Source organism: Aethalodelphis obliquidens, unplaced genomic scaffold (genome assembly GCF_003676395.1).
Source record: "Aethalodelphis obliquidens isolate GAN/ISIS:26980383/991018 unplaced genomic scaffold, ASM367639v1 scaffold33, whole genome shotgun sequence".
NCBI lineage: Eukaryota > Metazoa > Chordata > Mammalia > Artiodactyla > Delphinidae > Aethalodelphis > Aethalodelphis obliquidens.
In genome coordinates this window covers 20,620,255-20,632,397 of record NW_020837977.1, presented here as the reverse complement: position 1 = coordinate 20,632,397, position 12,143 = coordinate 20,620,255, and the positions used below count along the sequence as shown (strand labels likewise).

At 49.8% G+C, this 12,143-nt stretch overlaps 2 protein-coding genes across 2 annotated transcripts in view; one reads left to right on the top strand and one right to left on the bottom strand.

The window, feature by feature from the left end:
* The window catches only part of PPDPFL (pancreatic progenitor cell differentiation and proliferation factor like), a 184,002-nt gene that overhangs the window by 136,563 nt on the left and 35,296 nt on the right, over window positions 1-12,143 (top strand). The window lies entirely within an intron of this gene.
* On the bottom strand, window positions 4,511-8,156 carry SNAI2 (snail family transcriptional repressor 2). Its single transcript, XM_027128140.1, has 3 exons — window positions 8,010-8,156; window positions 6,776-7,321; window positions 4,511-5,817 (listed from the first exon to the last, which is right to left on the bottom strand). Exons 1-3 carry the CDS (start codon window positions 8,086-8,088, stop codon window positions 5,636-5,638), a joined length of 807 nt encoding a protein of 268 aa, XP_026983941.1. The 5' UTR covers window positions 8,089-8,156; the 3' UTR covers window positions 4,511-5,635.

The window sequence follows — 12,143 nt, the reverse complement described above, 5'->3', positions numbered from 1 at the left end:
CCTTGCTCCCTCCTGACTACGTAGGGGCACAAGTCCTTCCCTGGGAGGGCGGGTGTGGGGAGGTAAGTTCCAGCCCAGAATAAACGCCTGGAGAAAGTCATCCATCCTTCCCTGCCGCCCTAACTGTCCCTCGGCCATTGTCTAAGAAAACTAGTTAGTGATAACTCGCAAATCGTCTCTACAGGTCATCTTCCCAAGCAACTGGCCGAGAGGGTTATAAGCACAGGAGCCTAATTAAGTGAGGGAGCGCCCAGAACATGTAAGCACGCCGTCTCCTGCTGGCAGAAGACCTTCCACTCACGGCTATAAATGCTTCGCCAGCCCCTCTGGGGTCCCGGGACGGGGACGTGGCGCCACGTCCTCCGCTGAAGCGCTCATTGTCTGCGGCCTGGACGAGGGCTAGGGCGGAAGGGTTGCCATGCGCGCTGCTTTTGACGCGCACCCGCCCACAGGGTAGCGATTACTTCCTGGACGCCCGAGGGGCCGGCCCCTCGCTTCGCACATAGCTCTGGCCCTGTGCTCGTGGACACACGTTTATCCCTGAAAATTAAACCAGAGGGTTTCCCTCCACCTGTGTCCGTCTCAGGTGAGTGGAACGCTTCTGTTCTCCGTCTGCCTCTGGTGAGAAGATAAGAATGGGGGAAAAGCCGTCTCATTGGAGAACTCTTGCTTCCCGTGATGACAGAACACTCATTCGTAAGTGAATTTGCTCACAGTGTTTCCAGTATCCGAACCAGGGGCAACTCCTCGGAAGTGGATCTTAGCCAGAGGAGCCTTAGACTTTCCACAATTGTAACTGCCTCATTACCCCAGAGTGTCCACATTTTAGTGGTGAAAGAAATGGTGCTTGACTTGGAAGCCTTTCTCGTCTGGGGAGATAAAAGCCGGGGTGAGGAACGTGGGTGTATGAGGGAACGGCCGTGGCCTTCAGAAGATGAAGTGTTAATGGCCCAGGATGGAGGCCAGCTGCCTCTCAGCTCGGGCGAGAGAGGAAACGGGCTTGCGGGGCCCCAGGAGGGCGCAGGGGAGCCGTCGGGGAGCGGGGCCTGCCGGCGGCCCTGGAAGAAAGGGGCCAGCGGGGCTTCTCGAACGGAGCTAGACGTGGTTGGGTAATTCCTGAATTACACCGGCTCCTAAAGGCGGCCCTGCACTGTTTAATCTGGGGGCCACGTCATCTTGGTCTTCTCAGTGGCCTCTGCTGTGTGCCTGTGTCATGGTGGTCGTGGCCTGTGTGGCCCAGAGGGCCCTCCCTCCCCACGAGCAGCGGAAGAAGCAGGGTCTTGGGAACCGGAAGAATCTAGGTTTGGATTTCAGTTCTGCAGCTCAAGGCCTCTGCTACCCTGGCTCCATTTTCCAAACTCTCTGAGTTCAGTCTCTGTACCCGTAAAAGACCAGCAGCACCGAGAACCCGTGGCCGTTGGATGTGACCCAGGTGAGGTGGCATCCAGCTCGGGAGCAGGTGTAGCTCAGTGCTGAGTGATAGCATCATGGGCTTGACCCTGTGCTGTATAAGGCCTGTCCGTGTCCGGCACTGTCAGTCCTGAGCTGGGACGCTAAGGATCCCGTCCTCTTATACACTTTAGGAAACAGGGCACTGAGGGGTTAAGTGAGTTGCATAAGGGGATCCCGTCCTCTTATACACTTTAGGAAACAGGGCACTGAGGGGTTAAGTGAGTTGCATAAGGGGATCCCGTTCTCTTATACACTTTAGGAAACGGGGCACTGAGGGGTTAAGTGAGTTGCATAAGGATGTAAAGCCGATAATACAAACATATATGTTGCTTTTAAAAGCTGGAGCTCTTCCTACTGTACCACCCTCGTATTATAAGAAACAAATTCCAGACACTGAGTAGGCTTATTAGAACACGTCCCTATTACTAAAACCACAGTTTCCAAAGCTCAGGCTCTCAGAATGTCTATCAGACCTGGTCCATGTGCCCTGCATTTGCCCTTTATCCACTGTTTGGAGCATCCTCCCTACTGGCAGCAGGATGTCATCACTAAGTTAGGAGACACACCAGCATATTTGCTTGGAGGAGCTCTCAAAAATTATCAAGACTCTTTGCAATAAGGGGGAATATGTTAAATTTAGTTTAGATCTGCAGGCTATATGTCACCAATTTCTATTATTTTATTCATTTATTCATTCAACAAACGTGTTGATGTCTGTGTTCCAGCAGATGTGCTGGTTACTGGGAATTTATGCTTTAAGATGTTCTGTCTAGGGCTTCCCTGGTGGCGCAGTGGTTGAGAGTCCGCCTGCCAATGCAGGGGATGCGGGTTCGTGCCCCGGTCCGGGAAGATCCCATGTGCCGCAGAGCAGCTGGGCCCGTGAGCCATGGCTGCTGAGCCTGTGGGTCCGGAGCCTGTGCTCCGCAACGGGAGAGGCCACAACAGTGAGAGGTCCGCGTACCGCAAAAAAAAAAAAAAAAAAAATCCTATTCGGGACTTCCCTGGTGGCACAGTGGTTAAGAATCTGCCTGCCAATGCAGGGGACATGGGTCCGATCCCTGGTCCGGGAAGATCCCACATGCCGTGGAGTGATTAAGCCCATGCACCACAACTACTGAGCCCACGTGCCACAACTACTGAAGCCCACACGCCTAGAGCCCGTGCTCCACAACAAGAGAAGCCACCACAGTGAGAAACCCGCACATCGCAACAAAGAGCAGCCCCCACTTGCCGCAACTAGAGAAAGCCCACGCACAGCAACAAAGACCCAACGCAGCCAAAAATAAAAAAATTAAATCTTTAAAAAAAAAAAGAACAAAACTGCCACGCAGTGAGATAAGCACCACATCGTAAATGATATAAATCTCTCAGAAAGGGTGAATTTGGAAAAGTATTCAAAGTATGTGACATCTGAGCCACGTCTTATGTATTAGAGGACGTGTAGTCAAAGACCTTGTAAAAATGCTAAAAGATCTAAAAAATGACTGAGCTGTATTTGTAGAAAATCTCAGTGTCTGATTGATGTCCCGTAATTCAAACTCATGTGACCTTAATGAAAGTAGAATATTTAAATCATGAATGAAGTGAGAATGGTGAGGACAAAGCAGAAATATATTGCAAAAATATTACCACTAATGCTTCACTAGGAAATTAAACGAATGAACAGACTTTTCCCTTTAGAAAATTATCTGTTTGCGTTTTGGACACTAAGAAACGACTTGCCTGTAGCTCTACTGACGAGGAAAGGAAAGTGGGCTGATGTGGTTCCTGGGAGGACGAACCAGATGTCTGCAGGGATGTGACTCACCCACACGTGTCCCTTGTGGGATATTTCTACGTATTACCTGGCCTGCAAACTTCCAGGTATCATTTATATGCCATATACACTAACTAAAGCCGTCTTTTTTTGACTTTAGATTGTCCCAGACAAGCTATCAGCCATTTCTTTTACATTTATAAATTGCTCTCCAAATAATTTTGTCTTTGAGATATATATCCTGAGATATGAAAAAAATTAAACATAGAGTATTAAATTGAGGGGTTTTTTTTTTAGTCACATGCACACTCCTTATATATGTTGACTAAAATTTAAATGTAACACAGAGTGGAATGTGTGTGAACATTAAGGGAATATATTGGTCTTGCTAACATCTTTGAGATACTAGTTCTAGCTTCTATTTGCATCACAAGAACATTAGAAGGAAAAATAATTCTCCAAGTTCTGAGCAAACCAGAGAGAAGTGATTAATAGTGAAATAACCACACCACAGGTTTGGAGTTTGGGTCTAAACACACAGCTTGGCGGTTGTCACAGTGCCTGCGACACTTGGTTAACATCTTGACTTGTGAGCTCGTCCACGGCGTTTGGTAAGCATGTGCTTGTATGTGGTCTGGCTGGTCCTGCCCTGTTTGATTCAGTGCACGTTGGGTGTGGGTGGTGCCTCTTCAGAATACCATAGAGGGAAACTTAGCTCTGCACCGCTCAGACTGCAGCTTAGCTCATCCCACTAGACGTGGGGTTTCTTTGCACGGTTTAATCTTCCAACTTGTATAATTTATAATAAATCCATTTTTTCCTCATCTTTTCAAGCAGAAGTTCTATTTTTCTTCTTATATATCATTAAATATTTCTTTTAAAATCCTTAAACTGTTCTAGTGGCCTATGTGACAAGCACTGATTACAACGAGTAATTGTAATCTGATTTCATAAAGCCAAAACCATCAAGTCATCAGGAAGAAAAATTTTTGAAAAATATTCTTGACTATTGATAAGGAGAATATTTTTAGCACTCAGAAAGCATGATTTTTGTTAAAGAGATAAGGCTAACGAACTCCCATTAGGACGTTGTCTTTCTGAATGTAACAGTATTATCTTAAGAGTAAAGAAAAAATACTGACCGATTGCTTTGCTATAATCAAACACATAAAACGACACTCCACATGCATAATGAACACTATTCACTTTTTCTCTTATTAACAAAAGAAACAGTTCTTCATGCAGCTCTTTGGTGGTACTAATCATGAAGTAAGCAAAGTCTCTGAAAGTATACAAACAATAGATTTTAAATCAAAAATGTTTATTGTAAAAAAGAACCTTGAAAATTGTTTTTAAAAAAGAAACGTGAATTTCACAAGTCTTCAGGTTGTTTATAGGCATCAGCTATAGACAACTTCTCACTTTCATACAAAACTCATTCAATCATATAAAAATAAACACAAATTTACATGGACTCATCAACTATACAATTAATTAAAAAGGCAGTTGCAGAGAGTGCTGTGTGGATTGCATTTCTTGTATGCATTTAAAATAGTTTAAGTACATCACAGAGTTTCTAAAAATCCTTTGTTGCACTTATTCCCATCGTTAGAAAATCATTAAAATTTAAAAAATTAAAATTTTTAGAAAATCATCAAAAATTCTTTAAAAAAGTATGACATGGAGCATATGCACCAGGAATGTTCAAAGCTAGTCTTTCCCGTCTCCCCCAAGGCACGTATAGTTATTGGCAAAAAAAAAAAAAAGAACAAAAACCCCCACTTTTAATACATTCTCCTGTGTTTTTTCTTCTTGTTCTTTCTTCCTCTCTCCCCCCCTCTCTCCCCCTCCCTCCCTCCCTTAAAAACACAGTTTAAAGCATGACCAGTAATCAAAACAGGCTTTAGCTCGAGGATGGTGACCTGACATCAGACACGTAATGAAGTAAACTCGGAATACTTTCTAAGGCACCTGAGATAGGGTCTGGCAGATTCTCCTCCTATAGGAAGTTCTATTACAAATTCCGTTACAAGGCAACACTGTTCTTTTCAGTGAAATGATTTGGCAGCGACGTAAATCTTTGAATTCTTTCTTAGTAAGAAAAGATGCACAATGTGCTTTTTGCTTCATCTCTGAAGAGAAAGATTCTTGTCTTTTATCCTCTCCATCTAGCTGTCAGTAAATATATAGTAATTTTAAACTTCACATGGAAAGGATTAACTTGACACATATGGATGCCCGTGCTCTTGAAGCTCTGTGTGTGCATGTGCGTGTGTGTGCATGTGTGTGTGCGTGTGTGTGTGTGTGTGTGTGTATACATATTCTTTGGTCGGTAAGCACAAGAGAAAATGCCTTTGGACTTTTACTTGTCATTCGGAGGCGGAGTGAAGAAATGCCTTCTGCTTGAGTAAACATGGGTTGTGTCACTCAGTGTGCCACACAGCAGCCCGATTCCTCGTGTTTGTGCAGAAGAGACATTCGGGAGAAGGTTTTGGAGCAGTTCTTGCACTGGTATTTCTTGACGTCCGAGTGTGTCTGCAGATGAGCCCTCAGATTTGACCTGTCTGCAAAGGCCCTGCTGCAGTGAGAGCAGGAGAAAGGCTTCTCCCCTGGGGAGTGGGACGGGGTGGGGGGGCGGGCGGGGGGAGAAAGAAAGACAATCAGTGTTTTCAGAGGAAACGCAAAGCCAGATAACGTTTATGAGCAACCACCACATTTAGCCCAAAGCATGAGAAACAGCCACACTTGGTTCAAACCCTCCAGAACAGATACTTGTTTTAATATCTGGCCCTTTAAGACAAATGTGACTGTTGCATTAAAAAAAAAAACAAATTAAAAAAAACTTAAGAATATGATTCCTGCCACCAGTCACGCAGAAATAATTCCTGTCGTCCCAGGGCTTCGCTTGTCAAGGCTCTCTCCTTCAGCAGGTGCAGCTAACGGTCAGCTCCTCCCCAAATTTCCCAACCTTTCCCCTTTTCCCTCCTTTCTTGTATGACAAAGCCTGGATAAACGCCTCGACTCCCTGAAGGGTAATTTTGTGCTAGGAATAGAAAATTCGGCAGCAAAAACAAAACAAAAGCAAACAACGGAAAGCAGTTCAGCTCTAACCATCCAGCTTGCTGTGGGGCGAGAGACAGCACAGCAAGAATGAAACCATCCAAACCCAAAACCCAACGCCTTCATCTCTCTGTCCCCCTGATCAATTGACCGGGATAGCGCCGTTTGTACTTGCTGACTCTCGGGAGCCATTTCACAGAACACACATTCAAGCACATCTTTCCTGTTTTGCTAACTGATCTTTGAGACCAAACCTCCTGGATCTACTTTCCAAAGTCTAAATGCTTGTTTGCAGTCCCGGGAGCAGAGGGTGTTAGCAAGCAATGGAGCCCTTGGTGCTCTGACGATTTTTCGAGTCGTCAGGCAGTAGCTAAAAATGACCATCCATCATTAAAGGTCATCATTAAAATGACCATCCATCATTGTCGCCACTTAATGCAAATCCGACAGCCAGCCCAGAGCTTCCTTCGGTCCATCAGTAACGTCCCTGACTAGGTTTTCTCTTACCAGTGTGAGTTCTAATGTGCCCTTGAAGTAGCCAGGGTCTGGAGAACGCCTTGCCGCAGATCTTGCAGACACAAGGTAACGTGTGGGTCCGGATGTGCATCTTGAGGGCGCCCAGGCTCACATACTCCTTGTCACAGTATTTGCAGCTGAAAGACTTCCTTGACTGGGCGTCACAGTGCAGCTGCTTGTGTTTGCCCAGCCCAGAGAAGGTCGAATAGGTTTTACTGCATAAATTGCACTGAAACTTTTCAGCTTCGATGGCATGGGGGTCTGAAAGCTTGGATTGTAATCTTTCCTCTTCATCGCTAATGGGGCTTTCGGAGCCGCTGTGGTCCTTGGAAGAGGTGTCAGATGGCGGAGGGGGGCTCACTCGCCCCAAGGATGAGGGGTATCCCGACAGAGGAGAGAGGCCGGTGGGCAGCGGGGCGTGGAAGGGAGCTGCTGTGGTCCACACGGTGATGGGGCTGTAGGCTCCCGAGCTGAGGATCTCCGGCTGGGGGATGACAGGCACGGGGTAGCCCTCATAGAGATACGGGGAGATAATCACTGGGGAGGAGAGAGGAGGGGAGAGGAGAGTGAGCTGAAACGTAGCTTCAAAAACGCACGAAGAATCTGCTTGGCCACACGCGCGGGGCGTGCTTATGAGAAGACAGACTCTGTAAGAGGCGCAGGCGTTGGGAGGACATTTCTTTTCCACCGTTGCTGCTCGCGGCCACTGTCCTTAAGGCACGTCTGTGTCCCCGGCACACTGCGGTCAGCGAGCGCAGCCCAGCGAGGGGAAAACCTACCCACTCTTTTTAGAGATACAGAAAAGCTCTCTTCCATTTTATGCGTGGGCTGGTCGCAGGGCTTACGCCTGTGAGTACAAAGATCGGCGTAAATCACGCCGCTTTCTGCAGGAAAGAAGCCTTATTACATGGGGGAAAAAGCAGTAATTCAACGTTTACGCAGCGCTTCACCCACCCTCCACGTACTCATTATGCAAGTATGTACACGCTTTGGAACAGGACGATGGACGAGCCCAAGGAAGTTCTCCTAGCCAGTTCAGAGTTTGAAAGTTTTGAATTAAACCTGAGCCTGGATGATCAGAGGAATGACCGCTGTTTCGCGACCCTGTTTCGAGGCAAACAGCTCGGTCTCCAGCTCTTTTGTAACAGAAGCTGAGCGGACGCGCGCCCCTGCGTTTACCTATTTATAGATAGATGGAGATGCAGACTTCGGGCCCCCCCTTTACCTGTGTGTGTGTCTAGCTCGCTGTAGTTGGGCTTCTTGGAGGCGTTGAAATGCTTCTTGACCAGGAATGAGCGCGGCATCCTGGCGGCGGCGCGGGGCGCGGGGCGCGGGACGCGCGGTCCTACAGCATCGCGGCCCCGGCAGGTGCGCGTGCGGCGCCGCCAGGTCGCGGGCTCCTCGCGGACTGAGCCCGCGGTGGCGGCGGGGAGGCCTTTTTTTCCTCTCTTTTGCGAGAAGGGTCCAATCACAGCCGAGAGGTTCAGATTTCAGCTCCTCCCTCTGGGACAGCTGTGAACAGAGGAAGAATCTGTTGTCAGACTAAGTTATTCTGGTTCCAAACGGGCTGTGCCCCGGATTTCAGTGGAGAGGAAAAAAGTGCTCGAGTCTTTTCAGCAGAAGTCATTTTCCTTCTTGCGCGCTAAGCCGGGCGTCCGTGCTCCGGGCGCGCCGGGTCCGCCTGGCCGGGCCTGGCTTCCAGATGTGGGCTCCGCGCTGGCCGGGGAGGCCGGCCCCCGGGCCCTGGAGAGGTCCGGCTAGCCCGGGGACGGAACAGTTCGCTCCTGGCTTTTGAAAAGGGAAGGTAGCGGCGAGGACAAAGCCCCAGTGAGTGAGCGGCGGGCCCCGTAGGGGGCTTCCCGGGGCCTCGCGCTGAGGATGCGCTTCGCGTCTCGGAGGCTCTGCCGAGCCGGACGCGGCGCTTCCTCGGGAAATGGAGCGGCCGTGTCACCATGTTAGCCTCGGTGCCTGAAAGAAGCGCTTTGTAGCCCCTGAAGGACCCGCGTTCGGGGAGAAGTGGGGGCACCGCAGGGATGAGAGGGAAGGATGGGTGAATCTTAACATCTCCACAAAGATACATCTCTTGTATCTTTTCATGCATCACTATGTTTTTTTATGGGAAAAAAAAAGCCTGAATGGGCCCTTAGAGACAATTGTTTCAAACATTTACCTGCTTTTATATGGTGCTGTTTCTTTCAGTATAAAGCCATCAAACTTCATGTCTGCTGCTCTGCTGCATGGTGCTTTTAAAGAAAGGGTGCTTTCATGAGTACTGCTTGGTTAAGCGTTTAAGCTGGTCTAGTAACCAGCAAAAATACCTTGATTTTGTGTATGCTATTCAATCTGAAAACACGCTAAGGTGGCTCATTGTTAAAATGACATTTCAACCGTATTTTCAAACATCTCTGTCCCTTCCAGATTTTCTCCCCACCTTTTGCTTAGAGATTAAGGAAGGAACAAATTTGCAATCAGACCACCCTACTCCTGATTCGAACAGGTGCCAGGAGAAAAAAAAAGTGAAAAAATAACAGTGTGAAGTCAAGCCTTGTAAGAGGGAAGCGCGTGGCAGGCCGCATAACTTCTTAATCTCGGGGCGAGGCAGCCGTGTGCGGGGCGGGGCGGGGCGGGCACTCCGGATGCAGGAGCCCATTTTCAATGATCCCCCCCTCTTTTTTTTTTCTCTCCCAACAGTCACTAGTTTAAACGCCAGAGAAGGGAATTTAGATGAATCTTTATGTTAGAAGGAGCGGTGTTCGTAGGCGCCAGGAAAATGTGAACATGCCTCAGATTTCTCCACAAACAGTAACCTGGAGGGTCCCTCACAGCACCGTTTCTGAGCCTCTGCTTTGGGGAGGGCTGCTTCAGATCCGGGCCTGGTTTATTGGGGCAGGGGTCCTCCTCGCCCTTCCCAGCCCGTTCCTGCAGAAGCACTTGTGTTAGAGGTGCGACCCCCTCGGGAAAACGCAGATGCCACGTGCTCTCCTGTCCTCACCGAGCTGCAGGTAGAGCCCGCGCACAACACTGAGGCTGCGAAGGGCATCCGGTGTTTGTTTGCTGGTAATTACAGCACGAGATAACCTGCTAAAGTTGTGTATTCGAAGAATCCATTTTAAAAGCTGAGCAGCAATTCACTCCGCTAGGAACCCCCTGGAAGCTGGGTTACAGAAGCCTCATCGCGCGGACACCAGGCAGAGTCGGGAAGCGTTCCCGCACCCACTGGCGGGGAGTAGGGGTGTCAGGACCATCTGAGGAGCATCCTTACGCAGGTCTGCAGGCCCCGTGAGGCGGGGCCGCGCTCTGGTGAGTCAGGGCACAGGTGCTCCGCTCACACACCCACCGAGGGGCCAGCGGTGCCAGGCGAGGCAGTGAGGATGGAAGGATGGAGGCGGGCTGCCGGGACCCCCCCCAAAGAACAGGACCCCCTAACAAGGAACCCGCTGCGGGGCTCTGCCACACCTGTGAAAGGTCCCCTCCTGTCGGCCAGCATCTGGCCTCGGTCACTGGCTAAAGGCGCTCTGGCCCAGGCATGGACTCTGGGCTTAAATGTGTCACTGGGGCAGCACACACCCAAGTGGGTTTTGTTCTGCAAGAAAGCAGTCCTGGGTGGACGGCTCAGACTCTTGGGAGGAGGAGGAAAGACACTGGGGCTGAGATGTTCCTGGGCCCGCAGTGTGTGTGGGGGGAGCTGGGGGCACATGTCAGCCCTTTGTGGAGCAGACACGTGAGGGGAGAAAGGACGGCCTGGGGGCAGCTTCTAGGCTCCCAGGCCCGACTCCCCCCAGGATCACGGTTCTCCTGGAGGAAGTGGGCCCTTAAAAATACCCCTCCCTTCGACTGAGCCGGCCGGGGGGGGCGCGCCTTCCCTGTGGTCTGTGGGACACGTGGGACCTTGGAAGCCCACGTGATTTGGTTCCTTAATTGTCGGGAAGGCTATTAGGATGGGCCCTGATGTGACTTACCTGACAGTCTCTTCTTTGCTCTGTTTTCTGAAGATGCTGACAGAGGTGACTTGTAGACAGCTTTGTAAAGGACAGGTCTGCGACCCCACGGTAGGGCCAGCCCTTCCCCGCAGGCTCCCCGTGCGGGTGGGACTTCTCCCGGACCCCGTCTTTTCCATGAAAGACACATTCTTGCCTCGCCGGATTGGGGAGTAAATCAGATTCCTGAGGTTTGTTTACTTTGCACAGGGACTTGTGCACACGTAGGTACGTAGGCATGTGGGGCGCAGTGCAGATCGGACTGAGTTTAGGAAACAAGTCCGGCACCAGAGGAAACCACGCTGGGCCGAGGCAGAGAACGGGCTCCGGAGACGGTCGTGTGTCTCCTGGCTTCAGTTTGTGGCCGGCACCCTGGAGCGGGTGGGGGAGGGATAATCTCCCTTGAAAGATACGCAGTCATGGAATGTCGTTGGTTTGACTGTGCTCTCTGCAGAAGATGATCGTGCCTAGCTAATTTCTTAACTATTTAGATAGTAACAAAGTGGCTGTGATATGGAACTTTGAAGTCTGAATGACAAAGGCGTGAGGCCGCTCCTGGTTCGGCACGTACCTGTGTTTGTACACAGATGTGTATGCATTTGTAGTCCTAATTCATAATTGAACTCAGCTTCAGATAAAGTCAACCAGCCCCTGAAAGAGAAATAAGTATTTCCTTGGGTACCTGGGTATCTCTGTCTGTAAATTATGTTCGATACTCTTCCCTTATTTCTTTTCCAATGATATGGGGACAAATATTTCCCAGTGCAGAAGGGGAAATAATCAGAGTGAGTGTAGGATTCTGCTAATAGGTTCTGAGCTTCATGACATCCTCTGGGGATGTGGATAAAACTCATGTACACACGTATGTCTGCTCAGCGAGGTCAGCATGAGCCTCTGTGTGTGTGTGTGTGTGTGTGTGTGTGAAGGCAAGCTGTCAGGGTGTGCTGTATGGTGTGATGGCGCTCGTTCTTCCTGGGTGTCTCACAGCCGCGGGTTCTGTGTGTGTCCGCCTGGCTCCAATGCGGTGAGGTCAGAAGGGGCGCGCATCTAACACCGAACACAAAACCTTGCTGAGCGCGGGAGCAGCTTTTAATGAGATGCACTGAATACTTTGTGTCGAATAACTTGTATGCAGCACCTCGTCTCAAGGCGTGGTTTTCGAACCCCCTTTACCTCTGGTGGCTGCACTGCAGTTAATGTGCCATTCAAGGTCAAAGACATCCACGCCCGCAGCGTCCTAGTCCTATCCGTACCTGCGGACGGGGCAGTTAGAGGAGCAGGAAGGACGGCAGAGAGCACGCTGGGGCTCCAGGATCTGTGGGCGCAGAGAGACACCTACTGGTGGAGTTGGGGAGACGCCCGGTTTCCTTTCCGATCGTCCT

What these genes read in the sequence shown, in the direction of transcription:
- SNAI2 (XM_027128140.1), bottom strand. Translation starts at nt 8,088, where the DNA reads ATGCCGCGCTCATTCCTGGTCAAGAAGCATTTCAACGCCTCCAAGAAG. An exon ending in CGAGCTAGACACACACACAG is followed by an intron (nt 7,322 to 8,009) that starts GTAAAGGGGGGG and finishes TCTCCTCCCCAG; the next exon opens with TGATTATCTCCCCGTATCTC. An exon ending in GCACATTAGAACTCACACTG is followed by an intron (nt 5,818 to 6,775) that starts GTAAGAGAAAAC and finishes CCCACTCCCCAG; the next exon opens with GGGAGAAGCCTTTCTCCTGC.